This window comes from Bacillus rossius, chromosome 12 (assembly GCF_032445375.1).
Source record: "Bacillus rossius redtenbacheri isolate Brsri chromosome 12, Brsri_v3, whole genome shotgun sequence".
In the NCBI taxonomy this organism is placed as follows: Eukaryota; Metazoa; Arthropoda; class Insecta; order Phasmatodea; family Bacillidae; genus Bacillus; species Bacillus rossius.
Genome location: NC_086339.1, coordinates 19,882,813 through 19,901,159, shown reverse-complemented (window position 1 = coordinate 19,901,159; position 18,347 = coordinate 19,882,813). Strand labels below are relative to the sequence as shown.

Sequence of the window (18,347 nt, the reverse complement as noted above, 5' to 3'; positions counted from 1 at the left end):
ATAAAATGGCAGGGTTGATATTTTAAGTCTCGTGGTTGAAGGCTGTAAGTCAAAAATAATGCAAGCCAATTCACTGACTCACTGTAAAATAGCTTTTGAGTTGATGGTCGTTCTTTGTCGGCTGCTTTCTTGAGTGCAACCATGGTAAGTTTCCCCAACAAACAGTTCTGGGACACTGCTGGAGCTGTAGAATGAAATCACCTTAATAAGTGGATAAAACACACACATGTTACATAAAACAATGCATAACTTAGCCAAGTTTACTAATGCTAATTGTTTTTACACTTTCTTTCACTGACTTCAAACTTCAGTGTGTGTGTGTGTGTGTGTGTACGCTATTGGGAGAATGAGGATCTTGCACAGACAAAGTTTAACACAATAGGGTAGACCGGGGAAAATCGGGTCACGGGGTAAACCGGGTCATCGTAACAAGATCTGCTGTCTTGTGGCGAAAGAATGAACTGGAGTCTACGGAACCTACCAAAGAGTGCTGTTATCTGTCTATACAACCGTCCACTACAAGGCGAATATCGTCTGTAACAACATTCTGGTAGTCTGTGCGACATGAACCCGAACCTGTGCAGTCCTGAAGTGGAAAATTCTTAACAATGTAAGTTTTATTTTGTTTCAAATAAGCCTTTACGTTCGCATTTCGAAATAGTATTGTAGTTTAAGTAATGGAGTACGAAAATATGTACCCAATTAACATTCTTCTGCATTACTGAAGCTCTATATGTTTGACAGAATTTATAATATTTTTCTTTTTTTTAAAGTGCGAAATGGGGTAACTCGGGTCGCTGCCATTGGGGTAAAACGAGTCACTGCATACTGTTGGGAAATCGGGTCGCTTCATATATTTGCTATATATTGTGAAGCACTTTATTCTTCTTTCTCAATTTTTAAGTTAAGACCTATTCTAAATAAGTGGAAAAAACTAATTTAAGAGGCCGTGTCAGTAAATGTTTATTTCCAATATTCTGCTCTAGAAGTTCTCTCTTTTAACAGTGAGATTTATTGGCTTTTTCAACCGAAGGAACTGTAGCCGCAGCGCGTGATAAAGCTACTATACCCTTATCACAGGATTAGTGGGAAGGTTGACAGCTCGAGTTTACTCGACGAAAAATGTATCTGGTTCCTCGACAATCTGAGAGGATGACAATCTGACCGGCGGCTCACTAGGAAATTGCGGATGCAGGGATTCAGAGTCAAGAAACCTCACATTTACAACTGTAGTATCAGTCGTATCTAAAAATTTTAATACTTTAAACGTATCGGAATACAATTAATCTTCAAACATGTGGTAATTATTATTTATCTGGATGTAATATTCCGGGAAAAATGTTAGTTGACATTAAAAAGTATACGAAATTCATCATGTAACGTTTTAAAAGGATAATAACATAAATGCATATGCTTAGATATTGCATATGCATCACACACAATCTAAATACAATCTCACTTAAGTCAGACTACCTAATTTTTTACAATGCACCATCATACAGTTTAACAGAGGTAGGAGAACCTCTTATCGACGTTGTTTCAAAGAATTTAAATTTACAAATATTACTATTTATCTTATTACGATATGTAGCCTACCTTTATGAATACGAATTTACAAAAAAATTATTGAATTTATTACATTACACTTTAACATTACACAAGACTAAAACACTAACAAAACTTAATTTTATATATTGCTGTAGCATATTAGAAGACGAAATAACTCACAAGACTAACATTAAGAGGGCTGCATTACAAATTTACTTTACAGAGGAGAAAATATCCTTTTAAGATATTTCATTACCTCATTGATTACACAATACTGCCGTTGATGTTATCGTAGATATAAAGTATTTAAAAAATATATTCCATTATGTTTATGTAAATATTTTGAAAACGTTATTGCTTATAGATGCTCATTATTTAAATAATAAAGAATCTTTTACTTTTATGTACTGAACAAACAAAATACTTATAAGTTAATAAGAATAAGCTTAGTTGAGTAACATCTTCAATTTATATTGAATTCAATGTACATATCGAAAATCATGTACAATGAATGCAACTGATTGAATTCAATAAATATTTGATCTTGTCAAACGGCCATAATATTGATGTAGATTAGGGACCGGAAAAATTCGCGGTTTCGACGGCCTTCAGGATAGACTGCACATTCCCCTGTACGCTCGGGCAAATAACGCCAGTTCATTTGCTGCTGACTTGTTAGTTGTCTCAGCTGGTTTGTCTGTGATTCGATCCTTCTTTGGTTGGAGGTTCATAATTGGTTGAGATTCGTCCAGATGAACAGTAAGCCAATAGCAAAATCATCTAAAAGGTATATGTATTTGACTTCTAGCCTATCGCCGAATGAATCCGCGAATTTTTCCGGTCTCTAATAAATATAGATGCTCACATGCATCGTGAGAGTCCGTATAAAGCCTATTAAAATTCTATAAGTATACATTAAAATGCTTTTAAAATACACATATGTAATATAATTAAAACTTGTTTAAGTAAGATCATCACAAAAAAATGAAAATCATTCAACAGTAGGTAAGTTATGTTTTATAAGATTTTAACAAAACACGCTTACCATAAGAGAATATTAATCATGCCACATAATTCAACACAAAATACTCATTCCAGTAGGCGCTACGTAAAAATAACTTCTATTTTTATGCTGATCACTTTGCATTGTTTTATATATATCATTATTTCTAATTTTTAATATTCTCTACACATTAACTGAAATTAATTATTTACAGAGTCTTAGCAAATGTTGGTCTGTACCACATACAGTTCGTACGATATCTCTACATGAAACACAGTTCTTTATTAGTAATTTCAATAATATTTCATGAACATAATGAAATTAGTATAGGCCCTAGGTTGTTCACTGTTAATTGAGTACTTCTGAAGTATTTTCATTGTGAGTTAACATACATACCAAATGCCATTCTTCCAGTAAAGTTACAAAGAAGACAACAAGATAATATAAATATGTATGTAGTATCATATTTTAAACCCCTATTAAATGAATAATAACTCAATCTCTATTCTGGACTATTAAGTAATATTTTTTTATTACTGTTATTTGTAACTTAAATAAAATGATAACTAACAAATTAGTAAAAAAATATAATTACGTGCGATATAGTGTGACATTTGACTTGGACGGCAAACGAATATAATAAAATGTCTATGACAATGTTAACTTTACTCATTATTATGGAAAGAAACAAAATGGGCAGATAAGCATATTCTACGCTGACATTTGAAAATGCTTAATTCAAAATGAACATTCCCTAGCAAGAAAATTTATTTTATATCACCACAAAAAATCAAACTGCGGCGTCATTTTCCCGATGACAAACAAAAAAGTTGTATGGTCGCGAATAATACATTAGTATGGCATCACATCAGCGGAATATTCCCTTGGCATAAATGTGTGAAGTCTGTGGCACTTGTGGAGAAGTAAACCTTCGCTCGAACACAAAAACAAATGAACGAACAGCTTTTTTTTTTGATGGGATGTGCAATCGGAGACCCCTGGGGTGGTTGAAGAGTGTCAGGTCGATTGCCAGACCAGATAGTAAAAGCTCAGGGGCTGAGGATGAAAAAGGCCTATCTCCAAATTATTAAGTATAAATGTTGTCATGTAATAGTTAAAGACTTGATTACACCCAGGTTTTTAAACCCATCATGATCATGAAGACACTGATCAAAACGTAATGTGCAATACATTTCAATGGTCTTTTCAGTTTTTGCTAAATAATTATAAATATAAGCAAAATTTCACTTTATCTGGACAAATCAAAATATTGATAATATTATTTTCATCACAGAAATAATATATATGATATGATAACTAAATTTGAAAAAAGCGGTTATGTTAAATGTATTGTATACATTCAGTAGGCAAAATTTCCAGCCCCTACCTCTTATAGACTTTGAGAAAAACTGCCTTTTAAAATAACATTGATATAGATAGGAACACAAATTTGTGACACGGCCTCTTAAGGCACATGACTTCAACTTTAGTTAAAATTTGTAAGTACTTATAATAATATTGAAGTTTAGGACATGTTAAAATAATGAAAATATTATCCATGTAAATATAGAATTACGAGTTCACTGCCAAAGATGTAAGTGGAAGGAGCACCACAGAAGAAGTGAGATGCCTGTTACCAACACCGGAAAAATTAACACCAAAAAGAATCGGTGAACGAAAAACTGTTGCTTCTCTAAGGCTACTGTCAAAAGAGAATCGCACATTGTTGGAATCCAGGAAATTGAAAAGCAAGAAGCAGGTGTTAAATTAAGTTCAAAGCAAAGCTAAATTGAACCTCTGAAGACGAAGAAGCGAACAAAAACTAAAAACACATCCGAGTTGGAAATTTTGGAAGAAGGCCAGGATGATGAGGAAGATGTTCTTTGCAACATGTGCAAAATTGCATACAAAGACATCAGAAGCTGCACTGCTGGAGACTGAATTCAGTGCCAGTCTTGTAAAATGTGGTACCATGAGCGCTGTGTCAATGCTTTTCAGTGTAAACAGTTTTTATGCGGAATGTGTCTGTCAAAACAGTAAAGAAAATCTGTTGATCCGATTTGCCCCACTTGTGATCCGATTTACCCCACTTCTGTCCAAATCGGGTCAAAACATTTCATTTTCCTTTTATCAAGTTTAATGTCAATTCGTAAGGAAGATTGGCTAATGTTTGTATGTAAATATGTACATAAATGTATGACTGATATTACTGTACATTATTTTATGGTAAATTAATATTGATTTTATACTTATTCAGGAATTTCAAAAAATTGACCCGATTTCCCCCGGTCTACCCTACTTAATTTGACTTCCCCTATTTCAGTTTCTGAAATGAAGACCCTCAACTGAGAAATATGCAAGGTAAAATTTAATCATTGACAGATTGTATTTTGTAGGGGTAGACAAAAACATCTGGAGAAAACCCACTGGCTTGCAACAACATATACCTACCACTTGCACAACTTTAAATATCTTGGCACAGATTTAGAACAGCATGCCTCCGTAGCACAGTTAGTTTGCTGGGAAGGTTACTGGGTTTGAATCCCAAGGAAGGCATGGAATTGTGGGGCAATTTTAGTAGTAACATAATGAGGCTCTGTCTTTGGTGTAATGTTGATTTTTTCATTTTTGCCTTTATTTAAGGGTTATTTCTACAATTTTAAAACAATACCTTACTTGCATTTCTATTTCTGTCACAAAAATTTTCAATAGATATTCAATTAGTGTAATATCATGGGTGTCACAAGGCGCACAAGTTTTTGTAATTATTATCACTTGCGCTACTTTTTACACCCATATTACACTAAATAAATTTTCTCTTGAAAAAATTTGTGGCAGAATAGCAAATGCAAAAGATGCACTGAGTTAAAATTTCAAGAATAGCCCTTAATAAAAGTAATGATGAAAAAATTTTGAACACGGTGCGTGAGATTTAACCTTAATTTTAGCTTATAAATAAGCCATCCCTGACTAAGCTGGTTCGAATCCTGATGCATCGATGCTAGTTTCAGTTTTCCGTGGTTTTCCGATAACACTCCTGGTGGATGCCATGGTTGATTAATTAATCAGTTCCCCTTGCTTGCAGCGTATGTCTGGCCCTGCTTAAACTGGCAATTTTGTAATTAGTAGACAAGATTTTGTGGTTTTATTTTCAGGCCAATTTTGTTTTTAAAACAGGAGATTATGGTTTTATTGTTTTTAGTTTTTGTGAAATATGTTTATTGAAAAATATCGCATATTACTGAACAAATTAGGTTACTTAAAGATTCCATGATACTAATTTCTCCAAAACAATGTCATTTTGACTGATACCTACATGATGCACGTTTTCAATATTATAATTTCTAATAAGCATGTCTAACTTTTCGGTACATATGAAATAAATCCTATAAGTAATTCTGTGTTTGAAAAAGGTTCTTAAGGTATATTGTAAAAAATGAGTAACTGTTACCAGTTGCAAGATAAAAAATAGTAAACTTTACCAATCTTTCTTTTTTTATTAAATTGTGGTACAAACATCATTGTAAATAAATTATCTTCGTTGGATTTGATTTTTAGACATTTAAGTATTCATCATTAATGTAAAGTTTTGATTGAAAGTTTATTTTCATAATTTTTAGTTGCATTTCATTGTGGTGTGTTAAATTGAATTTCAGTTTTAGGTATATGGTATACTGACGTGCTTTCCAGTGTTATTTCTGTTTTATCGCAATTCACCACATGATCGTGTCCCTAGTAACTAGCGATTCGGTGAGCTCTACGAAAGACAAGGAACTCTCGACGCCGGACTGTGGCGCAGGTTCTGCGAGGCACCTGCGTCGGTGGCGCCCTACGAGTGGCCCGACGACATCACCAAGTGGCCCATCTGCCGCAAGACCAACTCCCGGACGCAGCAGCGGACGCCCTACAAGGACAAGATCGCCGAGCACATGGTGTGCGAGGTGATCGGGCACCCGTGCTGCATCGGCATCCACGGCATGTGCCGCATCACCACCAAGGAGTACTGCGACTTCGTGCGGGGCTACTTCCACGAAGAGGCCTCGCTCTGCTCCCAGGTACCGCTCCGGCAGCCACGCAACGTGGCTCGGTTATCTGTAAAGACCAGAAAAATAACATTCAAATAATTATACCTTTGAGCTGCTTCTGCCATTGGTTCGCTTTTAATCTGGAAGACTGTGGTCCAATAAGAGACCCTCAGTCACGGAAGTATCGACTCACAGGCTACCCAGTCGAGACGACTCGCAAGCCAGCGGCCAATGAACAGGTGGAATTTGCCAGAGTGAGCGCGGGATTGTGGAGGCTGTCGTAGAGGTCATTCAATCCGCGAATTTTTCCAGTCTCTAGTTACCTGTTATACGTCGTGATTAAATTCAAAACATTCAAAAACAAATTCTTGAAAAGGGTTATCTAAAAAAAAATGACCTAAGCCAAATTTAGCAGTATGTGTTCTTAATTCTTAATAAGCTTAAGTGCAAATATTTACTAGAAAGTACTGACCTTAGAGTACCATAATTTAATAGCTGTCTACAATGTAATTTTTGTTCTTTAATCTATAGATTAATAGGATGTTGGTATGTATGACACTGATAAACTCCAATACCATTTGACAGATTTTCATGAAAGTTGGCACATCGAAGTGTTTTTTTTTTTTTTTTTCCATGGAGAAGGTTTGTATGCTATTTATTTGTTTGCAACTCGCCACTAGATGGTGCTGCAGTTCATCAACTTCTACACCATTCAACCGATTTCCATCAAATTTGGTATAGTACATAGATATTTGAACATGGAGAATATTTTTGTGATATCCATTTTGCTTATAACTCACCACTAGATAGTGCTGCAACGCATCAACTTCTATTCTGTTCAGCAGATCGCCATGAAAATTGGTGTATTGTGATTTTTACTGTCCTTAATCCTCAATAACAACAAATAGTGATTGTGACTGTGAGTTTAAAATGGAATACCATTTCAAATGCTTTATAGATTCTATAATGCATTCAAACCATCCATTTTAGATATATAGAGGTAAATAAATAAACCCTGGCAGGACGTCTTCTGGGTTCTGCTCTACTAGTACCTATATGTATGTATACTTAAAAATGTTTGTGTTTACATATTAACTTTGAATTTGTCAGTATACCCTATTTTTGTTATTAATTGTAAATGTGATTAATTATTTTTTATTATTTTGTGTCTGTCCTGTCTGGATGTAGCGCCTGCCTGTATGTGTTGTCTATTTACGGGTGGCACCTACCTGCAGGTTGTCTTTCCCTGCATATAGTGCCTACCTACATGTGGTGTCTGCATCTTTGTCCCTTAATCATATTTATATTTTTTGTATATGTGTTTGTTTGATTGTTTATACGTTGTACCCACTTTATAAGTACATACTTCCAACTGTTGGTGGGCATGGTACGAATATTAAATAAATAAATGAAAATTATTTTTATGCTGGGCATAAGAAGGGAGGTAGAAAATGAAATATATCATCTTGGATTCAAGGTGCCCGCATTCTGGAAAGTCAGGGAAAATCAGGGAAGTTGAGATTAGTCTGGAAAAGTATGGAATTCACATGAAAACCTGGAAAAGTCATGGTAGTTCCCCTGTGATAGTAATTTAAGGGGAAAATGTCATCCTCTAGTCTGTCATCACTCAGATTGCAAAAGTATTTTCTTTAATGGTTTTCAGTGCATAGTCATACACTTATAAAATGCTGAATTTTCTTTATTTCTCTCAGAAAATTGGAAAACATGTAAAAAATTTAACAAAAAATAGTCAGGGAAAATTTATTTTGGTCAAGGAAGTCAGGAAAATTTTATTATAGATATGTGTGGACACCCTACAACAATTTTTTAAGAAATATCAACAAATTGTAATTACTCATTTCTGTAAATTTGCCTTCATTAAGGCAGAGAGCGATCATGAACCCTTTCGCCACACTTTGTCAATTCCTGACATATAAATTAATATTTTTTAACTAAATATAATAATTACCATAATATCAATATATAATTATTATATTATAATTATTGACACGATTATATTGTGAATTGTGATGAATCCAAAATAACACCAAAACCGTGTGAATACACTATATAACACCGAAATTCAAGTTAATACACCACAAAGCACCCAAATGCATAAAAATTATGAAAATAACAAGCATTTTCAATCAAAACATAGCAGTACAGTAAGTCCTCTATTTACGTCGTACCGATTTACGTCGTTTCGTATTAACGTCGCTAATGTTTGAGTACTCATGTTTCAATTTAAGTTGTCGCCGATTCACAATAACGTCGTTTATAATTCTTTGTTTCCTTCGGTAGTTAATTTATGCTATGTAGCGTAAGCTACACGTTCACCGCCTTATCTTATCATACATCATGAGGGACGCTTCCTGCTCTCCGCTGCTTTATATTTCAATCAATAAAGGTAATAAAGCAGCTGGTTAAATAACCATTCTATAAAGCTGAGAAGTACTAGTTGGACTTGTTTCCCACGTTTTCGGTTGTCATTTGCTGATAAAATTGCCCGTTGTCACGTCTGTATGCCAGCGCTTCCGGCCGACCTTGGGCCGTGGCCGGCCGGTGGCATGAAACATGGCTCATTTTGCGTCGTTTCTATTTACGTCGCGGTTTTCAGTAACCCCGACGTAAACCGAGGACTTACTGTACTTACAAAGTGTATTATTCATTGACATTCCTTAAACTAATTGCTATAATAACTTTTAACACACAGTCCAGCTGTTGGTTTCATTATTTCATACTCCGTAAGCATACACAGCTTTATATTTTAGTTATAATAAAAATAAATATAGAAACAATCAAAGTGGATATGTGTTTGTATGTTTTTATATATATATTGAAAATAATTTGTTTGTTTATTTTTATACAAATCTAGTTTTATTTGAGCTTCATGAAATTTTTCTCACTTGACCTTCAAAACAAGAGTAAGGCCAATATATATGAAAAATTTCGAAAAATAATCTTATCTAACTCTTCCTCCCCTTCTAACTTCTAAAGAAAATTTTAATCATTCTTGATGAAATTTTGCACACTTCACATTCACAATAAAAACAACTTTACTGTCTACATCTGATGGGGGGGGAAAATCACCCATCCACCAGTTGTTTACATTTCTTAAATAAAAACATAAATTTTGTACTCTCAAAAAAAATTAAGCATTTTCACACAGGGTAAAGCCTAGTCAGATCCCAATTATTGTGTTTAGATCCAGATCTTAGATTCAAATACAAAAGTGTGTTTAAATATACCCCTCATATCCTGATCTCCAAGTATCAAGGGTCAAATATAAAATAATGTACAAGAATCGGAAAATGTTAATAAGGTGTTAAAAAATTCAACTCCTTAATTGCTTGAATCACTTACTAACATTCCAAAATAAATAAAATTCTAATTTTATTTACATAATTACATATCAACACTACATATATTTGGTTGACAATTGTGCTTAAAATTGATTCACAGTTGTTTTTTGTATCCCTTAGATTTAGTAACGTAAGTAAAAATCATATACTAATAAATAATAACTAATCATTTCTAATTAAAATACACACAAGTTTTAAGACATTAAAATACTACATGGTATGAAAAATTACTGATACTGATGTAAATAAGATATTGTGCATGTAATTTCCAAGTTTTGAAAACAGTTTTTCAAACTCCTGATTTTTCCCTGTTTTCCAGAAAATGTACATTATAATAACAATATTTTTTAGTAATGTTTCTAAGCTATAATGGAAGTTACCATCCTGTACAATGTATGGAAACCTTACCTGATGAATATGATAGATTTCATATGAATTCAACTTTTTCACAAACATATATAATATTTACCATGGATTCACTGGAAATAGCTTTACCATTCTTAATTTCTTACTATACTCATATACATTAGTATGGTAAATTTTATATCAATTATGTAATGTATAATACATGCTAAAATATGTGTCACAAAAAAATGTAAACATCTCATTAAGCTATTTCAGAGTAAAATAATGTTTAAAATATGTTTATAATTGTTTAAACTTTATTTCCTACAAAATACAATTCATTACATTTACATACTATTAATTTCACATTATTTGACAAAATCCAGTAGCCATGACACATAGTGGCATGTAGAGGAATTTACTTTAGTAGGGGATTTTAAACACCAAAATATATTTGTATTAAAAAAAACTGATGTTAACAACTAGGGGATTGGACAGTTTATCATTCTCAACATGCATCACTGCCTTACAGGTTTGTGATTTCAGGTGTTGTTAACATCTCACCGTGCATTTCCCCTTAATGACATGCTGCCTTTACCGAGAGATTTTTTTTTTTTTTTTTTTTTCCCCCATTGGTGACATACACCAGATTCCAAACCTCTTTCTAACACAAAATAATCCATGTAGTAACTATAAAAAAGAAGCACACACTAATGTAGATGATGGAACTGTTTTTCAAATGCTTTCAGGTGTCCTGCCTGGATGATGTGTGCGGGATGATTCCTTTCTATTCTCCTGAAATACCCGACCAGTTCTACAGACTGTGGACATCGCTGTTCCTGCACGCAGGGTGAGTTACCTCCGACGATGCGCCCCCTTTCTTTCCTCGCCCCTGGCTGGGCCCCGGAACTGCGCTCACGCCCCTCTCTGTTCCGCTCCCACAGGATATTCCAGCTCGCCATCACCCTGATGATCCAGTACTTCCTGATGAGGGACCTGGAGAAGCTCACTGGTTCCCTCAGGATAATGATCATCTACATGGGCTCCGGGGTCGCAGGGAATTTGGCCAGTGCCATTTTCGTGCCGTACCGGGCTGACGTAAGTGGAAGTAACGCGCGACGATTGTGTGATGCCCTCAACTAGGTGCAACCTTATAGAATTTTGTACGTACTGTATAACATATTATAAAAAAAAATTCAAAAAACAATATTTCTTTGTGTCAGATTTCGCTGATTTAAACCACAATGGTTTACACCAAATGGTTTTTTAAATAATGTATTTTTAAATAGAATTTCTTAATTTTGTTTAATGAAAGGTCTGATTCCACTCTAATTGAAACAAAAATTGGCTCATTAATGTTTCTAGTGTTTTATGGAAACAATTATTTACTAATCAAGATCTTATCATTTAAAGTAACTGAATAAGTTGTAAATTATACCAAGCTAAATAACAATATAAAATTAAATTAATTAGTAAATTGTAGTCAAAAGTGTGGAAAAAAAAGAGGAAATAAATAAATTTATTATTTAAAAAAAATTATAATTACTGTACTGTTAATTCCCTTTCTGTGGGAAACACCGATCCTATGGAGAATCCTCTTCCTGTTGGGAAATACCCTTTCTGTGGTTAAGTCCCAGTCAGATGTACAGATTTACCAGACTTCAGTTCTTTAATGTTATAACTTTTTCTGGTTGTTGTATGGCAACGAAACAAGTGAATATATATTTTAGCTCTCCATGGTAGATCATTGCAGTTTACATGCCATGTAAGCAGTGGCGGATCCAAGATTTTGGTTTGGGAGGGGCTTGACCCAGCTGAGGCTAGGCTTTATCAAGGCAAACACTAAAACAATAGTGGACCCAGATGCTTTTGGAGGGGGCTTGAGCCCCTTAGCCCCCCCCCCCCTCTGGATCCGCTACTGCATGTAAGTGAAAGAGTGTTTAAAACCTGAAGTTTGGGTAACTTGTAACGAGCTCATATTTCTCATGTCTCGCCAACGCAGGTGGGACCGGCGGGGGCACAGTTCGGCCTGCTGGCGTGCCTCATCGTGGAGGTGCTCAACGCCTGGATGATGCTCAAGCAGCCGGAGCAGGCCCTGCTCAAGCTCGTCGGCATCACGCTGCTGCTGTTCCTGGTCGGCGTCCTGCCCTGGGTCGACAACTACTCCCACCTGTTCGGCTTCGTCTTCGGCTTCCTGCTGTCGTACGCCCTCATGCCCTTCCTGTCGTTCGGCGAGTACGACCGCCGCAAGAAGGTGGCGCTGGTGTGGGTGTGCCTGCTGTCCGCCCTCTTCCTCTTCGCGGCGCTGGTCGTGCTCTTCTACGTCGTGCCCGTGTACGACTGCGAGGTGTGCGGCTACTTCAACTGCGTCCCGCTCACGCGCGACTTCTGCGCCAGCCAGAACATCAACTTCATGCGGGAGGAGCCGGTGGTATGACGGCGGTGGCTACGGTTGGACGGAACCGTACGCATCCCAGACTTTGTCCTCACGGCTTGTTGGAGCTTCGCGATTGCGAGCCGCCGAGAGCTCCCGCCAGGCAATGCCGGGGAAAGTTCTGCTCGCGACACCGAAAGAGCGTCGCCCTGGTCGTCGTTACCGGTCGCGTTCGACGTGCGTGTTCGATCGTGTGACTTGAAACTACAAATATTTGAGAACAGAAAAAAAGATGTCTCTTATAATTTAGATACGGAACAGATCATGCTGTCTGGTCACATTTTACAAGAATAACCAAGCTGTAACATTATCAAAAACACAGTTTCCAAACAAAAAAATTTTTATTGCAACCCACAGATGGTTTCCATAGTATATAATAGCCCCACAAGTATAGATGTGCCCTGCCATAATTTTTTCTCTCTTTGTATCCACAGGTAATTAATTCATTAACCCAAAATAAAATAAACTTTAAATACACTGGTGATACCGATTTACTGGACCATATAAATTATTTGTGTTCAAAAAAGGACTGCCTATTGTATCTAAAAGTTGGATTGGATATGTAAAAAGATATAACATTATGCATGTAATGATATCTTCATTGTGGTTGATTGTGAAGATACTTGGAGTTATGCTTGCATCGATAGGTGTTAAATTACCACATTATTTTATCACAGAAACAGTTACATATTCATGATAAAAAAAATCCTTCTAATGCTCTATTGTGTGGTTAATAAGGAACAGAAACAGAAATATTGTAAGGTCATAGTGAATAAAACACATTAATTCTGATTAGTCACTTCAAATATGCTCTACTGTTTGAATTACTTAGTACATACTCGTCAAAAAGAAATGTTATATCAGATTAAGTTTTATCTAGTTAGAAAATTTGAAATGAAACTAATCTACAGAGTCTTGCTTGTGAAAAATTATAAAAAAAACTGTTCACTGCAGTTGTTAGGTGGGTAATTCTCCAAGGCTCCAAGACACAAGTTAGGATGTTTAATATTTCAAAATTTCAATAAATGAATTAATTTTAAACTAATATTTTCCATGGAAGTATGAAATGAATCAACCTTGGAAATATTGTAAACACAGTGTGCCTGTGCACAAAAACACTTTGAAACTTATTGTAATCTACCATGCGAGCTTCAAAAGATTAATAGATTACTTAAGCATCAAATCTTGCTTTCCTATTACATACCAACTTAAAACTATACAAAGAAATTATGATTAAAAATATATTCCATTGAAAACAAGCATCAGGTTTGTCTTACTCGCTGTCTGTTTTGCTCCATTGGAGTTTTAAGAGTTAAGAGCAAATGAACTTGGGTCAAAAAGAGTTGGTATCTCTCATATAGGCAAAGAAAACAACTTGAGATTTTTTTTTACTTTTTTTTTTTGCATGGCAAAAAGCAGCATCTTGAAAAGTACAGTTGCGAATTAAGATTCATCTGAAGGTGAAACTGCTTAGGCAATACCTAATATCATGGCACAATTAATGAGAGCTCAATAAAATTATGCTGCATGAGTTTTACTGAAAGATTGTCAATACGAACCTGTGATAATTAAATAATAACATGTTAACAAAAATACTTTAATCAAAATATCATGAGATATTAATGTACGATCATCATTGTCATTTGTAACATGATACATAAGTTATTCAGTGTCCTAAAATTCACAATACAGTTAACACGCAAAAGTAGATGATCGCGCAGAAACAACCAGCAGACGATTTGCCCTCACAACTCTTCCTTAGGGAGCGGCATCGAGGGCATGACCTTGACCTGAGAGCATCTTGCTCCCTCCAGTAAAACGGCCATCCGCCATGCTGTTTCCTGAGAGTAAAATGGCCATCTGCCATGCTGTTTCCTGAGAGTAAAATGGCCATCTGCCATGCTGTTTCCTGAGAGTAAAATGGCCATCTGCCATACTGTTTCCTGAGAGTAAAATGGCCATCCGCCATACTGTTTCCTGAGAGTAAAATGGCCATCCGCCATGCTGTTTCCTGAGAGTAAAAAGATTTAAAAGACTTAAGTAAAACAAACCTATTATTAAATGATTTCTATATTATTCTATATTATTCTATATTATTAAATTGATTATCACCGAAATTTTCATCGAATAAACACAAATTAAATTTTAGTATGATAACTTTTTAAGTTAAGACACATTTTTCTAGAACTGCCACACAAATTAATGTTTCGTAAGATGCAGTAGTACTCAATTTATAAATAAAAATACATTCAGGTTGTCATTTTTTTTTCAAACTATAATATTTATATCTAATACTATTTACTAAACTGTTATGATTTTGTTGTTTGTATAGGTAGAACAATGAAATTAAGAAGTATGCAGATTTTGTGAATATCTGTATACATATACTTTAATGAATTGGGAGTTATAAAAATAATTATTTTGCATAATGACAAGAGGTCTGAGAATCATTTTTCATAGCAATAAATAAATTGCATATGCAATATAACCATGCACTGTATATTTCATAAAATACAAAGCATTTTATTTTTAGTTAAAATTTTTTGAAGAATTTATTTACACTTAGGAAATCAATGAAAGAGTTTCCCCCCACCCCCCCCACCAAAATCAAAAATATATGTTAGTTTAGTAGTTTATTAATTATGGCATTGCAATATTTCTGTGGATATAGTATGTCGTGGATTTATCACTTTGTGAAGGTTTGCAAGGTGCTGACTGAATACAAAAATAGAACTGATTGAACAGTCATAAGATTGTCGTGTCTGACGAAAAGTGTGAAATTGAAGCCAATAAAATGTTCTGTGGATTTATTGAACCAGTGTTTACAAGTGCATTTATGAGAAAGAATAACGGAAACAGTATAGTTTGAAATGTGGCATGAACAAATTTAAATATGCTTAACTATCAGGTGAATGTTACTGGTTGAACTTGGATTCAGGCAAACATTTTACAGAGAAATCATCATATTTTTTCTGCTCCTCAAACACACAAAAAGAAGTATTTTCTGTCATCGTTGCTGCCAACTTTGCTTGCCAAAACAAGTGTTTCTGTAAGCCATTCAATCTTTGCCCTTTTTCCTTTTTACCCACAAGCCTTCAAACCTTTGCTCCTAAAATATCCCAGTTATTATAACATAACATGTTACTGTGTGTCCGATTTCTAGAACAGCGTTGAATACAGACTTGAGTGTAAAGTTTCAGAATATACAAATACTTTGCAAAAAATTGTATTGCAATGTGCCCTTTTTATACTAAATATTAAGAAAAAAATAAATAAAAAAAGAACAAATGCAAGCAAAATTATACACACAAGTGTCTATATATTATATATACTATATGAGGTCTAGAAATGAAAACAACTGTACAGTTTGTGATAATTTTTTCATCATAAAACCATCAAAATCATCATACATCATCCATAGTGCTTTTTTGAGCATGTGATATATAAATAAAAAAATCTATAACTTCTTTTTAATCATTAATCATGTGAAAAAAATAAATAAAAAAGACTTTTGTACTCTTGTCTTCTGCTAGCGATTTAAGTGGTCTGTGAAAAAAATATTAAGTGGAATTGGAAGAACGAAACAAACATAACTCTCTGGAAAAAGTTTACAGAAAGTATAATAAAAATCAAGATGTGTTACCGTAAGTATGGTTTCAGTTAGTTGCACTCTCTCCTGTCCATTTTTTTTTTTCCTCCAGTACACATAGAATAAGTGGTTACACTTAAATTTGTAATTTAATGGTTTCCAAAGAAAATGGATAAAAAAATTACAGGAATAAAAACTCGTTTTCAGTAACTGTACATTTTTTGAAATAAGGGGCAAAATGAAACAATTACAATTTAAGGGTAACTGATTTCATAATTAGAATTTTTTCACAGAATATTCTAGGCACTTTTGAAATGGTTACAGAACGTAAAATATTATGAGTTTTATGTGAACACTGCAGCTAATGAAAATGATTAGTGTACTTAGTGTACGCAAAAATTGGTTGTAAGGGATAAATAAATCTTTTTAACTACCAGGGTGTCATGAAGGTCACAAAAGCTGCACACTCAACTTATAGGCACAAACACCAGTATGCATGTATGCATACGTAAAAACCTCCCTGAAAAAAAATGTGATAAAAGTTTTGCAAAATACTGGAGACTACAAAATATTTAACACACACTCCTATACAGAAAAGACCTAAAATATCTATTAAATAGATTAAAAAATTACACAATGTAGTATTTTAAAAGCTTTTTTATATGTTTCAAGATTTATATTAATTTGAAGTACTTTACAAAAGGTTTAACTTCTTATTACATGAACTATATGAGCTAACAATACCTATTTATTGTATGATAATTTAGAAATTGTTTTTATGTTTCTCAGTTTCCATAATAAATAAATAACACACTGTGGTTCTGTAACTGGTGGTGTTAATTATGAAAAATCCGCAATAATTGGCAGCACTTTGAAAGCCCCAAAAGCAGAAGCGGATCCAGAGGGGGGGCTAAGGGGCTCAAGCCCCCTCCAAAAGCATCTGGGTCAAGCCCCTCCCAAACCAAAATCCTGGATCCGCCACTGCCCAAAAGTCATGGAAAAAAGTAAGGAAGCTGAAAGACTGGTCACAAGTCATATTAAAATCCCTAAATAAGCAGCAGAGATGCTGGAAGTTGCTAAACTTTAATTAGGCTACCAGCTGCCTTTTGCCAACTTACATTTTGTTTTCGGAACTCCTCACTTCGGCTTAGTCACATGTAGAAATTATCTCTGAAAATGTTTTAATTTTCTTACTTAAAAATATGTACATTCCTGCAAATTATACAAAAAATGTCATAATTTGCTAGGTATGTTAAATTTTTGTTGTAACTTATACGTGGAATTAAGAATCACCCTTTTATAAACAGAAATCTCGTAGGAAAATTTTGTTAAAATATTCTATAAAAGTCCTGAAATTTGTTCACTAAGTATTTGTAGACACCCTGACCTATTCTTTATATGAGAGATCTTAGATCACAGTTCAAAATGTACTGATAATTATGATTCAGTTTCCTTCAATGATTAGAGGAAGGCTTTTTGGAGTGCATTGTCGCTATAGAATGTATGGTCAAATTTCCCTCACTTTCTCTGGCAAAAAAACATTCTTTTTATTTACAATGCATGAAAACAATAAACAAGAACAATTAAGAAACAATTATTTTGGCACACTATATTTACTGTGCTCAGATAGGTAACTACTTTAGAAATATGTCCATATGGACATTGGCCATCACAATTGTAAACAGGGCTGTTTTCCGTGCTACAATGTGACGTAATTCACATTAGGATACGGACACGAACCGCCCACAGGTTTGTACTGTTGTAGATGGGCCTTAATATTGATATTTTTCAAATGGTTACTCGAACGAGCCTGGTAAACAAAGTAGTTGCATATTGGGAAGGGTGTGTAGCTGACCAGTTCATTATTTAGATGTCACAACAGTCTTATGCATTGAAGTTAAGTTAGTGAGTTTTGTATAAAGTGAGCGAACTGGGTGTAAACATACATAGAAAAATATATGAAAAGTACTCACAAAATTTAACACCCACAAAAACATAATGAAATAATTTCTGAAGAAAAATTGTAGGAAACAATTTTGGA

The 18,347-nt window shown here is 34.5% G+C and overlaps 1 protein-coding gene and 1 long non-coding RNA gene across 3 annotated transcripts in view; one reads left to right on the top strand and one right to left on the bottom strand.

Annotated features, from left to right (window-relative positions):
* The window catches only part of LOC134537666 (inactive rhomboid protein 1), a 53,327-nt gene extending 36,962 nt beyond the window's left edge, over positions 1-16,365 (top strand). For both annotated transcript variants that reach the window (XM_063378354.1, XM_063378353.1), the window contains exons 11-14: positions 6,351-6,606; positions 11,033-11,133; positions 11,228-11,381; positions 12,286-16,365. In XM_063378354.1, the coding sequence (XP_063234424.1) occupies positions 6,351-6,606; positions 11,033-11,133; positions 11,228-11,381; positions 12,286-12,720 (946 nt within the window). In that variant the 3' untranslated portion in view covers positions 12,721-16,365. The remainder of the gene's footprint in view (positions 1-6,350; positions 6,607-11,032; positions 11,134-11,227; positions 11,382-12,285) is intronic.
* Positions 1-18,347, bottom strand: part of LOC134537667 (uncharacterized) — a 35,981-nt gene that overhangs the window by 7,264 nt on the left and 10,370 nt on the right. Inside the window, exon 2 of the long non-coding RNA XR_010076023.1 lies at positions 83-6,643. This is a non-coding gene — a long non-coding RNA (uncharacterized LOC134537667). The remainder of the gene's footprint in view (positions 1-82; positions 6,644-18,347) is intronic.